General features: G+C 38.7%; 1 protein-coding gene across 11 annotated transcripts in view; it reads right to left on the reverse strand.

The window, feature by feature from the left end:
- The window catches only part of LAMA2 (laminin subunit alpha 2), a 471875-nt gene that overhangs the window by 320886 nt on the left and 123507 nt on the right, over window positions 1-27482 (reverse strand). For all 11 annotated transcript variants that reach the window (XM_039324668.1, XM_039324684.1, XM_039324648.1 and 8 more), the window contains exons 5-7: window positions 4990-5169; window positions 2661-2750; window positions 963-1080 (exon numbers count right to left, since the gene is read on the reverse strand). In XM_039324668.1, coding sequence (XP_039180602.1) covers window positions 963-1080; window positions 2661-2750; window positions 4990-5169 — 388 coding nt within the window. The remainder of the gene's footprint in view (window positions 1-962; window positions 1081-2660; window positions 2751-4989; window positions 5170-27482) is intronic.

A 27482-nucleotide genomic window follows, 5' to 3' on the forward strand; every position in this document is an offset into this window, starting at 1 on the left:
AGAAATGGAGGTAGTGACAGATTTTATTTTTCTGGGCTCAAAGATCACCTCAGATGGGGATTGCAGCCAAGAAATTAAAAGACGCTTGCTCCTGGGGAGGAAAGCTATGGCAAATCTAGACAGCATTTTAAAAAGCAGAGACATCACCCTGCCAACAAAAGTGCGTATAGTCCAGGCCATGGTTTTCCCAGTTGCAATGTATGGCTGTGAAAGTTGGACCATAAGAAAGGCTGAGCACAAAAGAATTGAGGCCTTTGAACTATGGTGCTGGAGAAGACTCCTGCGAGTCCCTTGGACTGCAAGGTGTTCAAACCGGTCAGTCCTAGAAAAGATCAACCCCGACTGTTCTTTAGAAAGCCAGATCCTGAAGTTGAAACTCAAGTACTTTGGCCACCTAATGAGAAGGAAGGATTCACTGGAGAAGAGCCTAATGCTTAGAAAGATTGAGGGCAATAGAAGAAGGGGACGACAGAGAATGAGATGGCTGGATGGAGTCACTGAAGCAGTAGGTGTGAATTTAAATGGACTCCAGAAGATGGTAGAGGACAGGAAGACCTGGAGGAACGCTGTCCATGGGGTCGCGATGGGTCGGACACGACTTCGCAATTAACAACAACAACAACAACAAAGGGATGGAATCTAAGAATATTAACCACTAATATGTCCTATTATTTGAATGCAAAACTATATTTAATTTATCCTATTGAAACAAATGTATTGCACATATTACAGTTACATTAATCTGCCATATAAATATATATATTATATCTAAATTGTTTATTTCTAATTTCAGTTTGTTTTTTCCACTGAGAACCGCAGAGAAAATTACATGTACTTTTTCCAGTTTCTCATCCAAATGGCATGAAAAACTAGATGTGACTATATCACAATGAATATATACAGGTAAGCTTCTTTGCTTTGATCTTTTTTATAAATCATATCCATTGAATTATTTCTATTACCTTCACATTCATGCTTTATGAGGAAAGTCCCAGCTTGCCACGGTCTCTGATTAAATCCAGGGCAACACCGATCACAGCTTTCTCCACAAGTATTATGTTCACATGCACAAGAAGATCTCTGTTGGGATGGGATGGGATGGGATGGGGAGAAAAAAGGAGAGGAGAACAGAGGAGAGGAGAGGACAAAAGAGGAGAGGAGAGGAGAAAAGATGAGAGGAATGGAGAGGAGAGGATTATCAAAATTATAAAACTGGGCAATCAGAAAATATAAAACAGCACCTTGGTAACACACTGGATGAAGCCATGATATCCAAGCAGACTACGATCCTATCAAAATAGCTAATGGAGCAGCAGATTACATAGTTCTATTCTGTCCCATCCTTCTCTCTCTCTTATGTCCAATTTTTTCCATGAAAGAAGTAGTTTTTTTCAACAGTGGAATGGCAAATGTTGATACAAACCATGTAAAATAAATGTGATATATATACAAATAAATAAGCTGAAGTTTTAGACGAACACAGACAATTCTAGAGAAAAATTAGATGCCAATATGTTATCCAACAGTTTATTGCTGGGCAGCCAACTCACTTTTGGTTCTAAATATTTCAGCATTGGCAGAGTAATCCAATAGGAATTGACTCAGATTTCTAACATGATAATATTAATTATCAAGGTATCCTGAAAATCTCAGGTCACTTAGATCTATTAAAGAATGCTTTTGCAACATTTTAATCTTTCTTTCTGTATGGTACACTAGATAAATTAAACTCTCTATAATCTTCCCAGTGTATCTATTTAAAGAAGATTTGACAAAGTATAGAACTGCTTATAATGAATAAACTGTTAGTGAAACCTAAGGTCACTTGTGACCTTATTTCAAAGAAAGTTTTTTGGAAAATGTTTCCTTTTTTGGAACGTAAATCTGTTTGTATCAGGCCTGCTAAAAGAGGAATATATGGTAAAGAGAAAAATAATTTTAATAAGTCATATGTTAGGCTTTCAATGCATATGATCTTAAATAAAGCAATGATTGGTGGATATTTTTGAAGAAAGTGTTTAATACTGTGCTAGTTAATACAATTTTGATTGTACAGTGCTCTTTTATAGCTAGAGAATATCTCTGTCTCTCACACACATGTATATACAGTATAGACACCAATGCTAAGACATTATTTTAGAAAATGCAAATGCAAATAAAATGATTTTTTTTCAATCAATCAAGCCAATCAATTAAGAAAGCATATGATTTCCCACCAGCACAATAATTCTCTCTGCTGATGGAAAGCAGCTATCAATTAGCTTGAGAATAGCATGAGTTTTTATAATTTTGCCCACCTCTTTTCCAGATTTCAGAGGCCGGATGAGACACCTGGAATAGTTGTACGGGAAAGGGAATTACTAAAAATCATATGCTTAGTAAACAGAATTAATGGAATTCATGGTAAGGTTTCAGTCCTTTACACATTTATTATATGCTTTGCACATTTACTGTTAAACTTAATAAAGCTTATTTTCAAGTAAGACGCTGAAAAGTGAGCATTTTTTCAAAATTTGATATGCCTGAAAAGTAACAGTTATCTCAACCATGACTTTGAGAACATTGCCCTTGAGAAGTTCTATCATCAAGATAAAAGAAGATTGTACACATGTGTATTGTATAGCCCTTTTCATATTAGAACAGTGTTGGAAAATACATACATTTGTGGCTGGATTCAATGGACATGATTTTGCATGGCCAAAACAGATGCACATTCCTCCGACTGAGATGTCTTTCACAGAATAATAATACTGAAAAGAAAATTAAAAAGAAAGATATATGCTATTATTATGTTGCAAACTGAATACAAGAGAGTTATCATTTTGGTACCTAATCAAGAGCTTTTAAAAAGGTGGGAGCAAATGTGTGCTTCATTTTCACAGAAGTCAAGAAATAGATTTACACTGCCCAGTATTTGATTACCATGAACAATAATTCAATAATAAAGTTCTAGGTTTTGGATAAATGAACTGTACTCCTTTTGCATTCCAAAAATCCTATATGGATTTTTCTAAATCCCAAACAAGGGCATGCTGATATTAACTATGTTGAAATACTGTGGGCAAGGGAGAATTTCCCCCCACACACTCTTTTTTCCTTTGTAGGGTTTTATGATGAAAATGGACTCAGTGAGTCAGGACATTGGAGATGATTCTGTGAGTTTCAGAAAGAAGACAAAAAAATCAGCAAATATCTCCTCTTTCCTGAAAATTCTCACTCTGTGGCTGATGTGAAGGAATCTTCTTTACATAGAATGGTCATCCAGAATCCACATCATCTCTTTAGAGGCAAGTTTACTTAATAGTGTATGTTTAAAAGTGAAACTTTACAACTCTGCCTTCAGTTGTTTCATTAAATTTCACTAATCCACTGGCTAATATAAAACTTCCTGTGGCTATTAAAATATTTACATGCATTTCTTGCATCATTTTCTTCCACAAGAGTCACGCTTTATGATCCTTTACAGTAAAAATGGTCATCGGGGATCAATAATGCATATATGTAGATAGAGCATTCATGACCTGAGAATAGAGCATTCATGACCTCCAGTTCATTCATAGAGCCATATTTCTAGGGAGGGCCATTCGAAGCAATTATTACAGCTTTCTAAATTGCCCGGCTAAATTCCTCTGGCTTTCCATTAAAGGCATTCAAGACAGCCCTTCAAATATTTGCTATCATTAAGATATGCCAATCTTAGCAAAAGAAGAAGGGAAAAGAAGTTATTTTTCAAACATTGTATAAAAGTACTGTTTTATGTCACTTGTGATAAAAGGACAACACTTTACAACTGTGACCTGGAGCACAAGAATTTTTCCAGATCTTAAAGATTGGGCAGAACCAACAGAAGAAAGATTGTCCCATAGGTAACCAGACCTTAGTCTTGTAGAGTTTTAGAGGTCACAACCAACATCTTAAATTGTACCCAGAGGCTCATCAGTAACCAATGCAGCATACAAAACAATAGTGTTACATGGACAAAGCAAGAAGCCTCTATAACTACTCATGAAGCAATGCACTGGATCAGTTGTACCTTCTGATCTTCAAGAGTAGATAATTTTCCACAACATATATATTAACAAGTAAATTCTACCGTAGAAAATGTATCACCAACTGTATTCTCAAGCTACCTACAAGCAAGCACCTATGTGTTAACCATGGAGGAGAACTGCAACGTTCCTCTTCTCCTTCAACATTGTTTTCTTCAGACAAGTTCCAATCCTAATGATGTATCATCAGGATGACACATTGGGTGCAGAGATTTATAAGGTATCTCTGCAATTACAATAGTTTATAAAGAGTGGTGCTATATGGTCTGGAATAGAATGGAATAGATCTGTGGTGGCAAACCTATGGCATGCGTGCCACAGGTGGCACACAGAGCCCTCTCTGTGAGCATGCATGCCATTGCCCCAATCCTAGGCCTTCAGCTGGGTTGTATAAAACCTTTTCGCTTTAGGTCTCCACCATCGTGTGCAAAAAAAAAAAAGGTTCAATCAATCAATCAATCAATCAATTTCAACTTCTCGTGGAAAAAAAAGACCTCACAAAGTTAGAATTGATTGATTGAACTTTTTAGTCCCACCCAGTCTGCCATTACCATTGCAGCCACATCCACCCAATTGGCCACACCCACCCAATTGGCCACACTCAATGATATATAAGTGGGTTTTCGGTTGCAGTTTGGGCACTCGGTCTCTAAAAGGCTTGCCATCACTGGAATAGATTATCAGAATGAATTGTTCATCACTATCCCTGTTCTTAGCTTTTCAATACAAATAAGAAGGGAAAAATATACTTCAGCTTCAAAAAAGTTATATACGCTCATCCTGCTAGTTTTCTTTAAATGAGCATATCAAAGAGAAATTTCTATTTCAGAAAGAACAAAAGCTGATGTTTTATAATTTTGAAATAACAAAATCCTTTTGGATTTTAGGCATTAAAAAAAGTATTACAAATGCACATTCTAGCATCTTTGCCAGGACTTACCCTTCTTGTGACTATTGGATCAATTTCATTGAGATCTCTGTGTGCAAGCATCATTAAATCCGCATTGAGGGTCCGTATCCTCTGAAATCTTAAGCGAATATAACGAGCTGATGTAAACTCTAATAGTGTTGGAGAAGGATCATCTGCACTTGGTCGTCCATTGATTAAGGATGTATGAATCTACGAAGTAGAGGAAATAAGGATAGTGGTTAGCTAACACTGTTCACTCAAAAATTATCAGGTCTGCAAAGTGAACGTAGGAATCACAAGAAAGAAAGAAATGTGGTTGTAAAAAAATGTTTTCCCCTTTCATTTATATCTCTTTTTCCAACGCTTTGAATCTTATACAACGTTATTGGATAATCTAATGTCGCCAATTTCAGAAAAATCTGTTTTTTTAAGTAGAAGAAAGATAATTTTCTTTTTGAAAAGAATGTAAACCTTCTGGATATCCAATAGAAGATAATATATGTAGCTGAGGGTTGAATGGAAACCCTAGTGTTCTCTGAATCTGATTCTTTGCTTGTAGTGTTTCATTACTTGACTAGGATACCAAGGAGAAAACCACATTTCGCCAATACTGGCAGGAGAAGCTACTGAACAGGGTCCAAACTCCATATTCACTAGCACTGATGATACCTAGTCAAGTAATGAAATGTCTATAAGCAAACAATCAAACTCAGAGAGCACCTAGGACTCCACCTTCTAGAATCTAGATATGTCACACAGATTCATGAATAGTTGCCTACAGATAATCATTAGCCACATGCTTTTCATTGGATATGAGCAAAGAATAATACAGATAGGCCACAGTACGCCATGATTTACACTAAAATAGACGGCATGTAGTTTTTTTTTAAAGATGCGACTTAGCTATTTGACAATGGTAGTTTCAAGTCATATATATTTTGTTTGAAGCAAACTAGGAAATTAGTTTTATGTTTTGTATTTCTGACCTTTTCTATTATACACCACAGAATAAAAACCTACTGCACAGTATACTGCCTATTTCATACTTAAGTCACAAATTGTATTTTTCCCTTTTAAAATTTATGCATATATATTCCTTTTAAAACTAATATACCATATGGTATGTTCATGAACGATTTAGCAGCTTCTTTCCTATTCACAGTTTTCATATGTGAAGGATGGTACTTTGCCAGAAATCTACCAAGTACAGTCACAGTGTGGTTCTTTCTAACATAGAAAGAAACTGCAGATGCTTGGCTATGATGCTTGAAGTATTTTAGTTCACTTTTTCAAAACAAGTTACATGAAACGATTTAACCACATCTTTTTCATAGACTTTTAAAGTGATAATTACGATTAGAGAATTTTTAAAATATAGCATGAAAAATGTTTCAGATTTGAAAGGCTTTCCATATTACTAATTTTTAAAGCATCAAAACATAATTATGTACACACACGCACACACACACGTGTCATAAAAATATGTGTAACAGTTTGTTTTGTATCGAAGGAGTTAGTTAAACATGTGTGTACACATGCACACATACACATTTAGATAAGAGATATTGAGGAAGAGAGAGAGATTGAGAGAGAGAGAGAGAGAAAGAGAGAGAGAGAGAGAGAAAGTGCCATCAAGTCAACATTGAATCTCAGCAACCATACAGATTTTCTTCAGGAAGATCTGTCCCCAAAGTAATCCAAATAAATAAATAAGAATGAATGATAAGAAATATTCACAGAAATGTAAAAGATATACTATGAATAAAACTTTTCAGTATTTTAATTTAATAATTTAATTTAATTTAATTAATTACCTTGATAGAATAAAAGAAACCAATAATCAATATCATAGTAATAGTATGCAGTAATACTAATAGCAATACTATGGATATGATGGAAATTTTTCAAAGATTACTTTTTTAATAAACAGGTGATATTAGATTATTCTTCTCACACTGAAGCCATGTAGTATTATGGTGTCATGTTTACCTATCTAGAAGTCTTCCTCTGTTTTTCAGAATTGTTAGATGATGTAGTATTTTTACTATAATAATTAGCAAATGCTGCAGTTAAACTGAATTGACATTTTAACATTTTTTAAATATACTGCCAAATTCATTCCAGTTCTGAGTGCTTTACAATCAACAAAATAATGTCTAAATACTCCCAGAACCCTAAGATAACCCCCCAAAAAACCAATCGCTCCATTCAAGTGGCATCCCTTTCCAGAGCAAGCAAACTCTGAGCTTAGACCTCTTCCATGTCCCAAAAGAAGGGAATAGCCTGAATAGATAAGTTAGGGAGATTTTATTTGGAGCAGACAACCTCCACATTAACAGACCCTAAAGCAGTGGTTCTCAACCTTCCTAATGCTGTGACCCTTTAATACAGTTCCTCATGTTGTGGTGACCCCCAACCCCCCCTCCAGCTGGCCAGGGGGAGGTATCAAAAACTTGACCCCCTCAAAAAAGGAAAAAGATGGGAAATTCGCTTAGTGACTGTTTGAAGTTACAACAGCACTGAAAAAGCGAATTATGATCATGCAGCATCCCCAGGGTCATGTGATTTACATTCGGATGTTTGACAACTGATTCATACTTATGATGTTTACAGTGTCCCAGGGTCACATGATCAATGGCCAGGGGGCGTGGCCAGCTGATCACTCAGGTTGCAGAATGCCTGTGGGGGGGAATCTGTGGGTCTCTGGGATGGAACTGGGGTGGGTGCCTGCCTTCCTTCCCTCCCTTCTCTCCCCTTGCTCTTCCTTCCTTTTTTTCTTCCTTTCCTTCACCACCCTCTTAGTCTCTTCCTCCTTCCCTCCCTCTTTTCCATTGTCCCTTCCTTCGTTCCTTCCTTTCCTTCACCTCCTTCTTAGTCTCTTCCTCCTTCCCTCCCTCTTTCCCATTTCCCTTCCTTCCTTCTTCCCTTCCTTTCGTTCACCTCCCTTAGTCTCTTCCTCCTTCCCTCCCTCTTTCCCATTGTCCCTTTCTTCTTTCCTTCCTCTCCTTCACCTCCTTCTTAGTCTCTTCCTCCTTCCCTCCCTCTCTCCCATTGTCCCTTCCTTCTTTCCTTCTTTTCCTTCCCCTCCCTCTTAGTCCCTTTCCTCTCAAAGGGGGCTCCTTATTTCCACCCCTTACCTGGGTTTGTGGGGAATTTCTCGTCACCAACGCTAACAGGTGCTCCTTCGAGCCCACCGCGAGCTTTCTTGCCCCCTTTGCTTCTCCCCCCCACTTTTGTGAGGATTGTGGCACCCTTGGGAAGCCAATTGTGCTTTAAAGCTTAGGAGAGGAGGAGGAGTCCCTTCCTCCTTCCCTCCCTCTCTCCCTTTCAAGCCCCGGCAGGCTCAACATGAACGGGTGGAGGAGGAGACGAGGACGGGCAGGGTGGCAAAGAAGACCGGCGGCCGTCGCCAGACCTCCCAGCTGACAAGCGCAAGTTTCGGGGTCGCTAGCTGATGGGCGCAGGAGTTGGGTGCTGTGGCGGCCTCCCCTTCGCTGACCTGCATGCACAAGAAGAAGTCAATCCGGTTGCTACACAATGAGTCTCTGGGGAGGGCGGGGCCTTGCTCTGCGCCTGTGCTTTTCATGCACCCCCTGCAGGGCACATTTGGTAGAGTTTGTGCAGACTGCCGCAGAGCAACATATTTTCCACAAACAAGTGAGGTGGAGCGGAGGGGGGGAGAGAAGGCAGTTGACAAGCCCTGCCTAAGACCATTGGAAATATGTGTTTTCCGATGGTTTTAGGCGACCCCTGTGAAAGGCTCGTGCGACCCCCAAAAGGGTCGCGACCCACAGGTTGAGAACCGCTGCCCTAAAAGGTTTAAAGATATATAGATAATAACCAGACCACAAACTGGATCTTGAAATCTACTGCAACCAGTGCAGATTCTACACATTGGCTGGTGGTGCTAAGTTGGTTCTTCCCAAAATGTAGACCACTGATTTAGTCCCAACTGCAGCTTCTAAATTGCCTTTAAGGGCTATGCCATGGAGAGTGAATTGCAGCAATGTAACCAAGTAATTATAAAAGCATGAGTCATGGTCAACAATAACTGTTGAATCAGGGATACTGATCATATTATATCCCATCTGATGGATGATCTCCCTAAAAGATATCATGTAGACTTAAAGAAAATGGGGGAAAGGTCAAAACCTCATACTGGAATGTCTAAAGCTCAAACTGCCCTTCCCCATCAAAACTGACTGAGAGTGGAGCCACTGAATAATATTCTTTCAAACCTCAACTCTCACAGGCAAACAAAAGGATACCAAGTTTAATGAAATCAAACACTGCTGAGACCTTAGACAGCCCACTCTCCCCATTTAGGCTCACTTCACAAAGTATTACTCCTATCATCTCAATGGATTTGGCTATAAACTATCCAGCAAAAAGTCTGTTACAGTGCCCAATTCTTCTGATTTGCCCAAACCTTTGTTTTTCTTTGAAGATGTTTCACTTCTCATCCAAGAAGCTTCTTCAATTCTGACTGAATAGTGGAGTATGGAAGGATTTATACTCCTTGCAATCATCTGGTCATTAATTCTCTTTCTGAGAGTCATTGAGGCCACTTGGAGGTTTATCTGTGCCCTCCCTCAGCATCACTGGAAGGGTCACCTGAAGAAGCTTCTTGGATGAAAAGCAAAATATCTTCAAGGAAAAATAAAGTCCAGTTGCCTTTTGAAAAAGCACCTTTAGGACAACCATGACCTGGATGACTGAAAATCTCCACAGACATCTAAAAAAGTCCAGGTAACCCTAAATAAGGTCACTGGAAACCAGTTCCATGGATATAATTACACCAGGGAAGTATTGATGCCTTTCTATCCTTATCACTATGCTTTAAGTGCCAATATTTGGCCATAGCCAATCTTTATCTTTTGCCAGTGCCACATAACACAGTAACAATTATTCAATTCTATTCTATTGATTGTAATGCATACAGCATTGAAATGCTTAAAATGCATCCTTTCAACCAGCAACAAAATGTCAAATACTGTTCATGTCATATTCTACTTCAACTAACTCAGTCCCCAAAGAGCACTGGTAAATGTCAGCTTAATGAATTGTTTAGCAAATATGATTATATGCTGGGCAACCTGTACCTCAGATAGCATGAGCTAAGCATGGGGAGAGGGGGGTTGTCAGCAGCTCTCTTTCTTCCAACCATTTGCACCTCAAAATTACAATTGCTCTCTAATTCATTCTTTTTTTCCCCTGTAGCAGTGCAATTCTTGCATTTTTCATTTTTGAAGGGAAGGTAATTTGTCAAAGACAATGTCTTTTGAGAAATTTAAAGAAATTGTTCATTGTCAAAGCAATGGTTATGAATAAATCCTAGAGTAATAAGGCATTCAATTTCCTTAAAAGAATTTTGTCATGCACCTTTAAAAGGAATTGTCATTTATTGCCAATGCAACTAAAATATATATATTAGTAAACCAATTATTTCAACCATAAGTATGCATAATAAGAAACCAAGTCTGGGCAAACACACATGATCAGCTCTAACAGAGTGACTGTGTTCCTACAATACTGTGCACATAGCAAATCATGAAAAACTCTATCAGATGCATTTATCCAGTGTGCTCAACATGTTTTGTGTGGCTACGCATGTTGTGTGAAATCAGATATTTTGGTTATTTTATGGTTCAGTATATCATGCAAACTCAGAAAATGAAATAGTTCAGATACCAGGCTAAGGGTGCTATGTAAATGCAGCCAATGTCTGTTGGGAGAGCATTTTCTCATGAACATAGTTGTCCATAAAGCATCACATTCTGTAATACTGCTCTAGAGATGTTATTAGATAATAATCAGATTCTAGAATAGCATCTATGAATCAAAGACCATCGATTTACTCCAAGCCTGGGGATACATTGGAATAAGATCTTTCTGCTTTCGCATTCTACAACAGATTCATTCAATACAATCCGTAAGTACCCCATTCAATATAAACCTTCTGAAGACTGGTTGGGGAACAGATGAAACTTCAGGAAAGAAACGGGCGAAGAAATACTGATCTCAGAAGCTATATCCTCTCTGTATAAACACTAGTTATCTGGAATAAGCCATCGTGAATATAGTGGGTTTTATTTCTTAGTAAAAATGCACTGGATCATGCTGCTAATTATTTCAGCTTCAGCTCTATACATATTACCTGGGATTAGGTCTTTACTGGGATTAAGCGTTACTAAACTCATCTAGAAAATACTTCTGAAAAGCATATAAAAAGATGATAGGTTGGGTGTGCCTTTTTCTCAGTCTAAATTCCAGTGAGCATAATGTAGTTAAGGATGAGTAAATGTGAAAAAGATGACACCGTTGTTGTTGTTGTTGCTGTTAGCTGCGAAGTCGTGCCTGACCCATCGCGACCTCATGGACAACGTTCCTCCAGGCCTTCCTGTCCTCTACCATCTTCTGGAGTCCATTTAAGCTCACACCTATTGCTTCAATGACTCCATCCAGCCACCTCATTCTCTGTCGTCCCGTTCTTCTATTGTCCTCAATCTTTCCCAGTATTAAGCTCTTCTCCAGTGAGTCCTTCCTTCTCATTAGGTGGCCAAAGGTGACTGTTATGTCCTGAGCCTGTGCAAGCAGGCTTGGGGCATTGCAAACGGTCCCGGGCAGGTGCAAGCTGCCCGGGACCAGACAGGCTGTCGCCAGTACTTGTGCGCATGCGCAAGTGCTGGTGCGCCAAAAGTTTCAGATTGACCCGGGAATGGCCTATAAAAGTGTCCGGGAGTTTTGGGCATTGTCGGCGTCTTCTAACTTGTAAGCTGAACTGGAAATAAAGAAGTTTCTGAGAACTACAACTGCTTCTCGTGTCTTGCCATTTCGCGAAGGACGCAACAGTGACACTGTTAGTCGATCCTAATCTCTACCTCTTTGGGTTATAAATACTTGTTTATAGGCACAGATCAGAGGTAATAACTTGCAGCATTAAGACAACTTGAATCCCTAACTAACACCAACATCCCATGTTTCTCAGGAAAGGATTTCGAATAGTTAGTAAGCTATACCATTAGCTAGTGACCCTGCAGCCCCTTGGTTTCTTCCAAATTGTAGGCCACTTCTGTTAACGGATAGATACTTAGACAGAATTGGTATAACTAAAATATACAATGTATTAGCATAGAAGAAAAACTGTGAGCTGGTGAGCTGTGTGCTTGCTCAGTAGTGTTCCATCCTTCCTTCTGAAGGGAAAATTTCATCACAGTTTTCTGAACAAGTCCAGAAGACCACAAGATTTTGTTTGAAATGTTGGTTAGCTTTCAGATATTTTAATTTCAGTAGACAATAGAATAATATAAATAAAGTGGAGAGGGGCAAATAATAATTATAAACAGGACTTTAATATAAAAAGATATATTCAGAATTGCTTTATCAAAGGAAATGAGACAGAGAAAAAATGGAATTAACTATGGAAAGAAAGTCAGAGATAGGTTTTGTTTTATTTTTAATGAACCATGAGGAAGCAAACAGGATAAATGTAAATGACATGCAGCTAAAACAATTTCAGATTTATCTCCCTTTGGAGAACAGAATTATACTGGGTTTCTTGACTTTGTTCTCTAATTAATCTGCCTATAGTACTGTTCATATTTTGCTATGTATTTGTAGACAATGAACAGTATAACAAAGGGGACAGTTATCTCCACATATTATGAGATCATGTAGGGATCACCAAGAGGTAGGCTGAGAAAAGCTTTACAGCAATTTCCATATTCATACTGGCAACCAACTGCCATTGTGGAAATTATCTCTGCAAAATATATGGGTGTATTGATGTTTCTCTGTCCTTTGTCAATGTGATCAGAGAACTCTCCTGTGGAGACAACAGAATGGTACAAATAGGTCTGTAAGGCACTTCTGTTCAAGAAATTGACCAATTAATCTTACTACAATATGAGATTAAAATTAATAGACAGAAGATGGAAGGAATTAGAACTGTTCTCTTGGCAAATAACACTGCATATGAAACAGCTCTGTGAGGGAGTCAGAAATACAGCTTAAAATTGGAACGTGATCTATCTGCAACACATCCTGTTTTACTCCAACTGAAATACTATCACAAAGATACAGATGTGAGCATCCTAAATTAAAAATATTTAAAAAACAAACAAGGTATGAAACATAATTTAGAGAAGGAATACACAACTTTCCATCCATTCACGCTGACCTCTGTAGACCCTCTAAACCAAGGGTCTCCAACCCCCAGTCCATGGACCAGTACCAGGCAGCAGCATGCTAGCAACCAATCCGCACAAACAAGCAAGCCCTGTTGCGTCCTTGGCGGGAAAGCAGACACGAGAAGCAGCTGGAGTTCTCAGTTTCTTTTATTCAGCGTTCAGCTTACAGGAAGATGGCTTCAGCCTCGCCCAAACGCCTCGCAGCCTCTTATATAGGCAACTCCCGGGTAAATGGGTTACTTTTCCCGCGACAGCACCCGCGCATGCGCACGGCGCTGGCGACAGCCTGTCTGGTCCCGGGCAGCTTTGCACCTGCCCGGGACTGCCTGCAAACGCCCGAGCCGTTTGCAAGGCTCGGGACATAACACCCCTTTCCCCCGGGCTAAAACTACTACCAACATACAACATTTATTTTATATGACATTTTGCTCCCCAATGTTCCCACTGTTTACTGGCTTTTGCTTTGCCAGCAATGTTATGTAGTCTTCTAGGTACTTGGGAGATTTCTTTGCTCTCTGTGACCTTCTTAGCTCTGGATTACTGGCATAAGTCCCCTGACTGGAGGGAGGCGTGAGCCTTTTCTCTCTATTGTGCCCTGGTGTCTTCCAAGGACTGTGCCCCAATGCCTGGCCTGCTCGCTTGCCCACCGGGCTCGTCAGGCCAGGGCTTCTGTTGCTTTGTGACCTGGTTGACCTGCCTAGCTGTAGACCCTCAGGCCCCTTGAAGTGATAGCCGCTGCTGGGCGTCTCTGTAGAACCTCCTAGGTCAGTCCAAGACCTGTCAGGAGGCTGTCCATTCCCTGAACCCCATTCTGTGTTCGGGCTCGTGTGGGTTTCTGTACTTTCCCAAAACTCAGGTGTTCCCTGATTTGTGCTAGGGTTGTTGTAGTCGGGACTTGGTTCCTCGACTAGCTCTGTGTATGTTTGACCCCCTGTAGGATTTGGGGTAAGGTCAGGCCAACCTTGGGAATTGTGTGCCAGCTCTCTTGCGGGGAATGATTTGTTGGGATGCCCCCGGGTATCCTCCGTGACTGGAGTGCTGTGTGACGTATGTGGAAAGTGAGTATGCCCCCGGGGTGACTCCCTGGCTGGAGTAGGCGTGAGTGCCTGTTGTGTGGGTAAGCTCCATGACTTCCTTTTCGGAGCAATTGCGGAATCTTGGGATGAGCCGTTTGTGGCTCCCTCAGTGGAGATGGGCAGTAGCTCTTGCCCTTCCCTTTGCTCCAAAGGGTCCCCCTCCCCCCCTGGAAAAGACCCAGGAGTCTCAGCAGAAAAGTCTCGCCTAGAGCGAAGTTGGTCGATGTGCCGACGTAGGACACGACCGTTGTCCAGGGCAACCTCGTAGGAGAGAGGACCTGTGATCCTGGACACAGAAGCGGGGACCCATGTATGACCAGGCCCGTAATTGCGAGCCCAAACCGGGGCACCCACAAGTAGTTGTCTAGGTGCCCTAGGATGTGAGGTAGATGAAGGCAGTCTGTCCGGATGCAACCGGTCAAGTCTAGTAGTAAGTTGGCGCCCCCAACGAAGTTCAGCTGGACTTCTCCCTGTAGAAGTGGACGGTGTGGTGCCATGAGATAACGGACACCTTGGGGTGGAAGTGCTCTTTCATCAGCTTCTTCAGGTCTGCGTAGCTTACAGACTCTACTGGAACAGGTGCTGCAAGGTTTTCTGCGATTTCGAAGGCGTCTTGGCCACAAACGCAAAGCAGGGTGGCGGCCTTCAAGCTATCTTCCCTCACTTGGTTTGCCTTGAAGTAGTTCTCCATTCTGGATACGTAGGACTCCCACCGCTCTGGATGTGAGACGTCGAATTCCGAAAGCCTTCCGATTTTCGCCATCTTCGGATCTTCAGGAGACGGGTCTATCAGCCAGCCTACCCCCGAATGCGCACCGGATTGGCGGGCAGCTGCCGAGTCGACGCCGTTCCTCTTCCGCCGCTCAGGACTCCTTGGGTAAGCTTACACTTCTTCCTTTCCAGGTAGTGCAAGGCATCCCATCCTCGTCGCCAGTGTTGCGTCCTTGGCGGGAAAGCAGACACGAGAAGCAGCTGGAGTTCTCAGTTTCTTTTATTCAGCGTTCAGCTTACAGGAAGATGGCTTCAGCCTCGCCCAAACGCCTCGCAGCCTCTTATATAGGCAACTCCCGGGTAAAAGGGTTACTTTTCCCGCGCCAGCACCCGCGCATGCGCACGGCGCTGGCGACAGCCTGTCTGGTCCCGGGCAGCTTTGCACCTGCCCGGGACTGCCTGCAAACGCCCGAGCCGTTTGCAAAGGCTCGGGACATAACAAGCCCCATCCATGGGATGCAGGCAGCACACAAAACACCGTACCCTCTGGTCCGTGGAAAAACTTCTCGTCATGTAACCGGTCCCTGGTGCCCAAAAGGTTGGGGACCTCTACTCTAAGCTAAAAACAAACTGCTGACTGAGTGACTGACGATCAAAAGACAAACTCAACTATGTCATAACACTTTCTACGGAGCCAGCATGCAAGACAAGATTAATTTTTATCTATAGCAATGGAGTGAGATGTGCTACATGTCACTTAATTTCACTAACTTTTTGAATTTAAAACTGTAATAGTAAGTTGTAATGTGTAATGTTGCAATGTGAGATATAGAGGATGTTCTGAGAGCCCTTAGAAGTTCAAAGATGGTGGTGGGATGTTGATAGGCATAAAAATAATGTCCTTCACAAGATCTTAGCCCTCCAAACAAAGGTGAAGTATAAATCAAATAAAGAAATAATGAGTATTTTACCCTCACAAGTTTGCTTACTATCAAATTGTTATCTTGTAGCTGGCCATGCAAATCACAACAACTATTTTCCAACAAAGCAGTCATTTTTTCCATGACATTTCCTAAAATCTCAAATTGAGAATTACTGGACTTTAAAACAGTCTTTGGCTAGGGGCTCCAGGCATATCGTTTAATAAAGGATGTGGTCTTTTTATCAGCTAGCACTCTATTTACTAGTTTATTTCCATTTTGTCCTCTTGCTGCCATTCTATTTTCTATCCTGAAGCTTTACTCAAGTATTTTCCTCTGAAAAAAAATATAGAGAGACTGATTCCACGGCTGCAGCTCATCTCAGCTTGATACATCAATGGATAAAAACAAAATTCTTCATTTCTCTACAGCTTGGATGGCAGCAATTAATCACTTAGACTTCTGATACCCTTTGTAATCAGCAAAGAAATTAAAATTAAGTATATTTTGGAATAAATCAGTGTATACTGGGGAAATGGTATGTATAAAACAGCTGCATAGGATATATACAGTTTTTCTTGCCTAAATGTAGAACCTTACTTTTTTCATCATTGAATTTAATTTTGTTAGATATTGCCCAGTGTTCAAGTCTGTCCAGATCCTCCTGTATCTTAAGCCTGTCTTCTGGAGTGTTGGCTATTCCTGCCAGCTTGGTGTCGTCTGCAAATTTGATGAGTTCCCCATCTATCCCCTCGTACAAATCATTGATGAAGATGTTGAAGAGCATTGGGCCCAGAACAGAGCCCTGGGGCACCCCACTACACTATATATACAATATACAGTATATATACAGTATCAAATATTCTTATCAATATTTCACTGCTGCTTGGATGTATTGTGGGGTTCTGTAAAGCAAAAATCAGATTTTGCTCTGAAAAGTTGATATATTTGCTAAAAAAATTCAGTAGTCAGTGATATAAATTGATATATTATTTAATAAATAAACATTAAATAAATAAAAAAAATCCTTTCTACTTTATTGAACTAATTGTTAACTATTTTGCAATTTTCTTCCCATAACTAAGAAATTATTAAAACAAATACGAGGATCCAAGTTTTGATCAAATCTTAGGTATTCCTAAAATTAAAGTTTAAATCTCATAAAATGTTGACACTTTTTTTTTGCTCTGTAATATTGATTACTTTGCAAAAGTTGTATTTTGGGTCACAGATTAATTATTTTAATTAGTTATACATGTTAAAGAAATCATGCAACTCACATAACTAATCTTATAGGAACAATGTGACGTGCGTAATTAGCTTGATTGTTTTAGAAGCTTGTATGACTTTGTGAAAGTTAATTTAAGAGCCAGAATAGTGGTCAACTGTATTAATTACAAAACATTACCCAATTTCAAAGCTAAAGGTGCAAGGCAAGAAGACTATAAACCTCAAGAAGAATATAAAAAAAGAAGCGCCAGAATTTTTTTTAAAAAAAAATTGGATGTAATAAATGGCTAAAAGAAGAAGAAGATCTAAGCATTCATGTCCATTAATTATGGGAGATCGCAAGATAATTTGGAAGGGCAAAGAAAGCTCATATAACCAGAACTTGCATGTATTAAGATTTTGAAATAAAATGTTTATTTTATTAAAAAAATTGCTTGCAAGATTCTGACCTGCATAAGGTGGATAGAGAGAAACCAACTCTCGCTTGAAACTTGGCTTGCATAGTTGAATTCAGCGAGAGGAAATGCCAACTGTGTTCCCAAAAGGAAATCAAATAAACTGAAGAAAGAACATTCGAGGGTGTATGAGTTACCACAGAAAGCTGGAAAATAGAATCACAGGAAAATGAAGTACAAAAGGAAAGATGAAAACAAAGCCTTCCCTTCGTGACTGTAAGATGGTCCGTTCTTTGATTTTCTATAAGAAGGAGATACTGATTAAACTTGATGCTGGATTCAAGTCAGAGATTTATTTAGCAAACAAAAACTTGTCTCAGCAGGGAGAGGCTTTGTGAACTTATTTTATTTATCAGATAAAAGAAAATATTCAACCTAACAACTGAGGATAACCTAGTTTGATCAAATCTGCTATCAGTAAGGTATTCAGTTTGGTCTAGTCTAGTGCACGCTGGATGGGGAATTGTGACAGCTGAAGTCCACAAGTCTTAACATTGCTAAGTTTGGAGACCCGTGGTCAAGTGGTTAAGGCACCAGACTAGAAACCAGGAGATTCTTGTTCTTGTCCTGCCTTAAGAATGAAATGGGAGATTTTGGGCCAATCACACTCCCTCATCCCTATTCACTTCACAGGTTGTTGTGGGGAACATAGGAGGAGGTAGAAGTGTTAGGTATATTATCCATATTGAGTTATTTCTAAAAATAATATGTGAAATAAAAAAAATCTTAAAAAATAAAAAAAATCACATGGTTTTAAAAACCATCATCACTGTTATGTGGATGAAAATGGGGAGTTGTTTATGAAAGATATCTTCCAAAAAAATTAACTATCTGGATTGAAATGCAGCCCTAGAAATTGGTTAAATTTATAGCATGGGAAGCTGGAAAGCTCCTATATGTAGCCTCAGTTACAAGGCTAGACACTGGTGCTGCAGTTGGAATCCTGTATAGGAAGATGAACAGACCAACCAAAGCAGATTGGATTAGAAACAAGACATTGGGCAGGTATCTTAATAGTCTGGCCAATCTAGATCTCCAATTTCCAGTCAATAGCAGGACAGAGCATAACTCTCTGGAAGTGAGGTGATCAGTTGGCCAAGCAAATAGGAATAATTTGTTGCCCTACCTTCCACCTGTATACAGTAAAACTATGATAAGAATATGGCAGTACACAAACTATTAATGGAATTTGGAATAGATGATCAGGAACGTATCCAGCACAAAGTACACCGACATCAAATATCAGTATGTAAGAGATGACCAAGAAGAGGGAGTCACTGAAGGGAAATATTGCTATTAACAATGATGCTGTCAGACTGACTCATGAAGGTTTTGCCCTGAAATTGACAACCATTTAAGACCTGATGGGAATTTGGGATTGGTCCCTGAGCCAGCAAGAATAAGTTTTGGAAATGTGATTTCAGTGGCACTTATGACTTCAATGGTGATTACTTTTCAGCACTGCCTACTTTATACAAGCTTCTATAGGATTTACTCTGTGTCTCCTCTTTTTTTTAATTGAACCTGACTTCTCATTGCTACCTTGATTTTCTAAATAATCATGCATGGGAGTATTCCCTTCTTACTTCTCTTCCTGTAAGCATGTAAAGAGTTACTTCCAGGTTCTTCCTGCAATAATCTTTTTTTTCTGTTAAGTTACAAAACTGATTTACTACAACTTGCTCAGGCTAGATTTGTCCTCTCAAGAATATTCAAACACACATAAATTTACTGTTTCAAATACTAAGGGCTGTATTCTGCACTTTGATTATAAACTGTAATCCAAACCGGTTTTAAATCACTCACAGCAATAGTTTAGTATGTCTAGTGGTGCCTGTAGTAAGCTATGTTCACTTCCTATAGGCAAAAAGTTATGCTGACAACATGTGTCATGTCACAATTTAATATTTACACCAAAACATCTGTCATAAGTACATGCGCTGTGTTATTTGTGTCATGATATGAATCATGTGTCATCACTTGCCCCCTATGGATACCTGTGAATATTAAGTAATATTAAGTTTATATTAGCTTATGAAGTAAAAACTAGACTACACAGTCTAAGCTTACTTTGTAAATGCTTCAGGCATTTCATTTCTAAGATGTATTCATAAAAATACGTCTGGCTATGAGAAACTCAGATTTATAACTATTTGTGTGGTAGGATGCTCTCATAAGAAATAACACAGTAGAAGAATCCTGGTTCTCATGGTGACCAATCAGAAGAAATAAGTAAGTCAAAAGCCATCATGTTTGAAGCCCAACAACTGCATACTGCTATCATGGCCTAAAGAAATGGCAATAAATTTGCAAATGTGATATTATATGTTTCAGAAAACATTATCCACAGATTTTTGCCTTTTTCTACATGGCAAGTGCTGCTCATGGCACTATTATAAGAAGACTGAAACCTTTTCACCCTTCTGTGGTGCCAAATTGTTCAGAACAAATTGTTCCGTGTGTACTTGGTTAGTGGTTATATTTCACATCATTTGAACCATATTATCCTAAGCAGCCCTCTGAATCAGAGTTATTAATCATTGCTCTGTTTTCCACTAATGACATTAATTATTATACACCTTCTGGAATAGAAAGCCAAAATGGAAAGGAAAGCAGCAGAAAGAGCTTCGCTTCAGATTTTCCCAAGAGGTAGCAGCAAATCTGTTTCCGTCGTCTTCTTTTTCAGCAATAATTGTTTCCAGATATTTATTTTCATATGTAATATAGGAGTGCAGTTGCTCATCTTTTTGTCTTTTCTCTCTTTTTTGCAAGTTGAAAGGCTTTTTGGAAAGTTGATTTTGTATGTTAAGAATCTTGATTACTCTCTCTTTAACTTCAAAATTCTCTTTGAAAAGTTATATGCAAAAAGTCTTACAAAGTAACTATAACTCAGAGGATATTTACTCAAAAGCAACCTCAATGTTATTTTCTTTCTAATAATACTGCTTAGGATTTCAATCCTAAGAGAGCTTCCTTACTTAAAGTAGAACTTTTGCTTTCCTTGTAGTTTGACCTCTTCTCCAATGCAAAATTTGGCAGAAGCAGGGGAAGGGTCTTCTATAGGAAGGGTCCCCGATGTCAAAGTAGTGGGGATGGCAAGACCATCAAAGCTCCGGTCCTTTTTGACAATCTGCATGCATTTCGTGCATGTTAAAAGGGGTGGAATTTCCATCAACCTGGCTTGCACCCATTATTTTGACATACCACTGATACCCCAAGGCTGAGGTGAATGCAGAAACTGTGCAGTTACACTGTCAGTTTTTTATATTAAGATTCAAATCAGGCAGAAAAAGGAAAGGTTTAGCTTCTGATTTTCTTTTTTTTTTTTTTTAATTTTTATTCATTAATACAATTAAAACAACAATGGACAAACATGACATTCCAGAGTGAATTTTTCTATCAGTTCCTATCATAGTACAAAAATTTTATAATTTTATAATTTTTTGTTCTTAACCTCTATATAAACCTCATCTTTTATACAATACAATTATATATACAATTATATGTACAGTTATGTATATCTTTTAGTTCTACCATTAGTTTGAAGTCCGAGCAGTTCTTAATTCATACCAGCGGTAAAATTTGCCCCAGATTTCGAAGTATTCGTGTTCCGTTTTGTCTTTCATAATCATTGTAAGCCTGTCCATCTCAGCACATATTAAAATTTTATGCAGGATCTCTTCTTCCGTTGGGGTTTCCTTGTTCCTCCAATTTTGAGCAAAAACCAGCCTGGAGGCCGTTAAAATGTGTAGCATTAAATAAAATACGCCTTTGTCATGTTTTTGCGTAGTTAAACCTAATAGAAAGAGTTCTGGTTTTGGTTCTACCGCTTGCTCTAATATTTCTTCCAACCAAATTTTAATCCTGTTCCAAAAATCACGAGCTCGCGTGCATTCCCACCACATATGATAGTAAGTTCCACTTTTCAAATTGCATTTCCAACATTTAGGGGAGACATTGGTATACATTTTAGACAATCTTGTGGGTGGGAGATGCCATCTATAAAACATTTTGTAAAGGTTCTCTTTGTAAGAGGTGGCCAAAGTATAGCTTCTGATTTTCAAAAGAACAACAAGAGAAGGTACTATGCCCCTTTCTGCTTATTTTCTTTCCACTTCCTTTACCAAACTCACATGTGGAAAATATGTCCTGGATAATTTTTCATGGATCCAAATGGAAGAGTAAAAATGTTCCTCTCCCTTTTCTACCATTCAGTTGCTCAAAATGAGGAGCAGGAGAATATTTAGACCAGGGGTGTCAAACTGGCAGCCTGCTGGCCGGATGTGTCATATGCAGGCCATGCCCACCCCAGCTCTGCAAAGGCAAAAAAAAAGGCACAATACGTCACGATACATCATGTGATGCAATTGAGTTTGACACCCAAGATCTAGACCCCCCCACTAGCTAGAATAAAATAACTTTATTGTCACTATGAATGTACACTAATTGGCATACATTAAAATGAAATTTTTTTGCATTCAGCTCTCAAAGGATCATCACCTCCGATATACACTACATAAATATGACAAATTAAATAAATAGATAGATAGATAGATAGATAGATAGATAGATAGATAGATAGATAGATAAATAAATACAGAATTATGCATATACCCACATGTATTATATGACACAGAGAAACAACACAGTCTAGTTTGGATTATGTATACATGTGCATGGTGAGAAAAATGAAACTTGCGAGTTTACCAGATGGATGGCATAGGGAACAAAGCTATTACAGAATCTGGTAGTCCTCTTAGAAACACTTTGAAACCTCCTCCCAGAGGGGAGCAACAGAAACAGACCGTAAAGTGGATGTGTGAGGTCTCTAACAATGCTTTGAGCAATAAGCACAGAGCGCTTATAAGCAGCATCCTGAATACCAGGGAGTGACTTTTCTATAATCTTCTTGGCTGTCCTTACCATAAGCCACACATGATGCCTATTGTCCTTTCACTAACAACACAGAAGGAACTTCTGACCACGTGTATAACTTGAAGCTGGAGGTCAGACCAGCAAAGCTAGAAACAGAGAGTAGCAGTCCTGCTTGAAAACTAATAGTGGGGATTAGATCCATCTATAAGACTTTAGCTTCCATATAGGGGCTGAACTAAACTAAACATCTGAACTAAAATTCAGTGGCAGTAAAGATATACAAACCCCTGGTGATTATCTTTGTTTTGGCAGTAAAGATTTGGTAGTCAAGACAGAATCCAATTTTGATAAAGTTCTGGGTATCAGGTTCAGCAGATCAGGTATTTCCAGTCAGTCAAACAGGAATTAAGCAGTCAGGCAGCTGAGGAAATTGTTTTAATACCTGAGAGCTGTTGAACAGAGGATTTTATCACATAGGATCCCATCCCAAGCCTGCTAGGTATTGGTCAGCCCAAATGATAAAACCAAGTTACTTAGGAACATAACTATTGGAAAGACATAGTTCCCTGCTATCTACTGCTCTTTCATCTCTGCGACAATGCTCTATGACAATGATCAATCATCCCCCTTTACAGTTTATGTTACTATTTATTTTCAGGATTCAACATGAGACTCAAATAGAGGTGGGATTCAGCCAGTTCACACCACTTTGGCAGAACCGGTAGCTAATTTTTTGTTGCCCAGGCCCAGAGTGGACTTCTGGAAGCAGCATCCACACAGAGAATCGGTTGTTCACATAGTTGAATCCCACCACTGGACTCAAATTAACCATACATAAATTCAACCAATAAAAGATGAGACTCTTTTATTTCTGTTCTGATACCTGCCATCTTGGAAAATGGATTAATACTCTAACTGATATATTTAATTAAATTCTCCTTTAGCAAACCTGGGGATCAGGGATTAGTGAACAGAGTTAAATAAAGAAGGAGCAACATTTCATTTTGGATTGTGCCAGACTTCTCATCTGACATTTAATATTATAGTGGTACTCAGTAGAGAGAAATCTGCATTGTATTCACTAGCTCAAGAAAGAAAGCCATGACATTTAAAGCTGAGAAAAAAAAATCATTGATTAGAATTGAAACATTAAGCTGAGAATTTTCAAATACTAGTTAAATATTGAGTATTTCTAGAATTTTAGACCACCCAACAACCACAGCTCTCTGGAATTCAGACATTTATGTTTGAAGGAACTTTATTTGCCAAATTCATCAAATCTTATCTGACAGGGAAATGTCACAGCAATTTTTCCATTCATGCTGGGATGAATACATTTTCCATTTTAAGTATTTGTAGATATTTTGCCCTTTGACCTTAAGATACTGACAAGTTGAAACTCCCAGTTTGAAAGGATTAAGTCAGGCTTTGAGGGAGGATTGGATTTACAGTTCATTTGTAAGTTCCTGTCTCCTTCTCTCTATGCCTTGCTCTGTTGGCCAAACTTGCCTTGAATGACTATTCAAGCAGTAGGGCATGAAGGACATCTAATAGGGAGGCATCAAAAAGTCCCAGTGTTCGGAACTCCTACATTATTGATCTACATTAGTATAGTTTAGGAACAAGTTACAGTCAAAAAAATTAGTTTTAAAAGACAGTCCAGACTTCATTATTTTTAAAGGAACTTAAAATGGATCCAGCTGTTTGCAGATGATATATGGGAAATGAAAGCTATGATACAACTACAGCATAAAAATCTTGCATCTGAAGACTGTAATATTTTTAATTAAGAAGAACACTGCCACATGTTTCCTGTACAGTTTTTTTTATCTCCTGGAACAATTTATGAATAATTAAAATTGTCCCAATCTCTAATTGTGTGCCCTGAAGCTTCTATTAAGTAAGCCAAATTAAAGACCAGCACACTTGTTCAATCAGTATTATAGGAACTGGAAATTATCTTCTAGACCAGGGGTCCTCAACCTTGGCAACTTTAAGACTTGTGGACTTCAACTCCCAGAATTCCTCAGCCAGCTTTGCTTTGAAGTCCACAAGTCTTAAAGTTGCCAAGGTTGAGGACCCCCGGTCTACTTTAGAGTTATATTTCTATTTTATTGGAAAGGAGATGATATTATGAATTTGGAGAAAGCCACAAAGTCTACAGATTATCCATCAAAAATAAAAGATGCAGATGTTATATATAATTAAAATTACAATCTGTAACACATCAACTCACAAAAGGTCAGAGAATACAACTTGTTTTCCTGATTGTCTTACTTCTAGGCTTCTGTTAATATGCTCTGCTTCCAACTTGCTTTGTCTCCTTTGACTAAGTAAATAGAAATATTATCCATCATACTAATACTCTTACGGCATTCATCTTAATAATCATTGCAAAGCTGTTAAAAAAATTACTAACAAATAATATTTTTTTAGTTCCTAGAAACTTTTGGGGGGAAATAATATATAACAGGAAATGTTAATAATTTAACCTATATGAAGTGCCATGGTAGAAAGAAGAAGCCCATAGCACAATCTCTAATAGTGTTGGAATTATATTGTTTCATGGTACAGAACACAAAATGTCATAAGTACATAGCAACTGGGTTTGGGCTGATCTTCACAGTTACTCCACTGGACCCACAAATGCACAGTTCTACGTTCACCAGTTGGACATATTCACATGATACACTCATCTGTAGTTTTAAGTTAAATCTGGTTAGTGATCTCTTCATGAATAGGACAACAGTTGATCAAATAAACTGCTCTTTGCTGAGCTTCCTCACTTCCACAACTTCTATGGAATCTTTTCTTTTTTGCAATTCTCCCTAAATATTTGGTCACATGGGGGCCAGAATCCCTGCACAGAGATTGGGAGGTTAATTTCTCTCTCACCCAGTTTTACATATATCTGACCCGACATCTGTGGCTGGTGGTACTATTGTTCAATGTGACACTCAAAGCAAACATGTTAAAAGGACTCGTAACACTATTGCTATGCAAGACAGGAAAATTAGGATGAGCTGCTTTATGAATTTCTATTCTTCAAATTGGATCATTCATCTGCATAAATTTAATCACTTATAACAATTTTGAATAGTGCAAACTGAGCGATTCTTACAAAGTAGCTATATGCGAATAAGGAAATTAATTTCTCAGTATATAGAATTAGGAAATAGAAATAATAATAATAATAATAACAACAACAACAATAATAATAACGTACTTTCCGGCGTATAAGATGACTTTTGAAAGGGCAGAAAACGGCGCCGAAGTCGGGGGTTGTCTTATATGCCGAGTTGTCTTATACGCCGGAAATTACGGTAGTTTCCTCCGTATAAGACGACTTTCTAGGCATGTGACTTGGCACCGAAGACGGGGGTCATCTTATACGCCAGGTCGCCTTATACGGCAGAATATACGGTAATAATAATAATAAGAGAGAATATAAAAATGCATAATTCATATTTAAGATCTGGCCATCTTTTATTTTCAAAGTGGAAGTTGGAAACTGATTAGATATCTTTATTTTGGAATATGTCTTTTGGTTATAAAATGGAACAATTTACATATAAGCGCGCGCGCACACACACACACACACACACACACTCATGTTTGACCAATCTCCAAAATACAATGTCCTTGCCTGACTCTCTCTGTTTTATATCTAGCCCCCGCTTTTGTTGCTCTCTTGTTCTTACAAAGAATCAATATTACATTAATATTCTATCTGCCTCCATGGAGATATTCTTTTCTCTCTGTCCTTATGGGAGAATCATACTGACTTTGATTAAAATAAATACAAAGATGCTTCATGATGCCCCACAACCAGGAGCCATAGTGGTGCAGTGGTTAGAACAGAGGTCCCCAACTTTTTGAGCACCAGGGACCGGTTACTTGGAGAGAGGTTTTTCTGCAGACCAGAATTAGCGTGGTTTTGTGTGCTGCCTGCATTCCACAGATGGGGCTTTGTTTGTGCGGCCCAGTTGCTAGCATGCCACGCCCCGATACCAGCCCACGGACCAGGGGTTGGGGACCTCTGGGTTAGAATGCAGTACTGCAGGCGAACTCCGCCTACTGCTAGGAATTCAATCCTGATCAGCTCACTCAGCCTTCCATCCTTCCAAGGTCAGTATAATGAGGACCCAGACTGTTTGGGGCAATATGCTGACATTTGTAAATTGCCCAGTGAGTGCTGTAAAGCACTATGGGGCTATATATACGTCTAATTGCTATTGCTATTAAAATACATGCAGATTATCTAAAATATGAGCTGTGGTGGCACAATGGTTAGAATGCAGTATTCCAGGGTAAATCACTGCTCACTGCCACGATTCTGACCAGCTTAAGGTTGTTTCAGCCTTCCATCCTGTTGTATATTTACAAAGTTGATCTTAAAGTTAGGCTGTTACTACTGCCTTTGGTAGCAGTGTGTTTCTGTTGCCAGTTTATTATTACAGGATTACATTCAGACACAGCCATATCAAGAGCAAACCAACTGAAATCAATGAATTACCCAAGACTTAATTTATTACCTATTTCTTTCAATGAGTCTACTCTAAGTATTAAATATTTGGAATGGGTGACATACCAAAAACCTGATATATATTTTTAAAGAAAGGACAAACACATATTTTCTAAACATTTTAGTTGCTAAAAGTTTTAGAGAAACGAAGAGAAATAAATATCATATTTTCCAACATTTGCCTAGAGTAAAAACTCGGTAACACTTTTTATATAATCATTTTGTTGGCTTGAGCTAGTGGTAATTAAATATTAGTGATTTCTTGGGGTTTATATTAAGTCTAGCTGTAAACCATAGGAACTCAGTTTAAAATTAGACTTTTATAAAGAAATAAATTAAATGCAAATAATGATGGTAATAGTATAAATTAAATGAAGGAAAAATTCCTGTGGTATTTATTAATTTCTACTTTTTAGCTTAATGAAAATCACAAGAATCAGAAACAACTTACAATACTTTTGAGAATTTGTCATTTTTATTAAACTATCAAAAAAGGTAATCTGAGAGCAGTTACACATCTGTGACCAGCAGGAAAAAAAATA

The sequence above is a fragment of the Crotalus tigris genome, unplaced genomic scaffold, assembly GCF_016545835.1.
Source record: "Crotalus tigris isolate CLP2741 ecotype Arizona unplaced genomic scaffold, ASM1654583v1 scf7180000017611.44802233496:7321179, whole genome shotgun sequence".
Taxonomy (NCBI): Eukaryota; Metazoa; Chordata; class Lepidosauria; order Squamata; family Viperidae; genus Crotalus; species Crotalus tigris.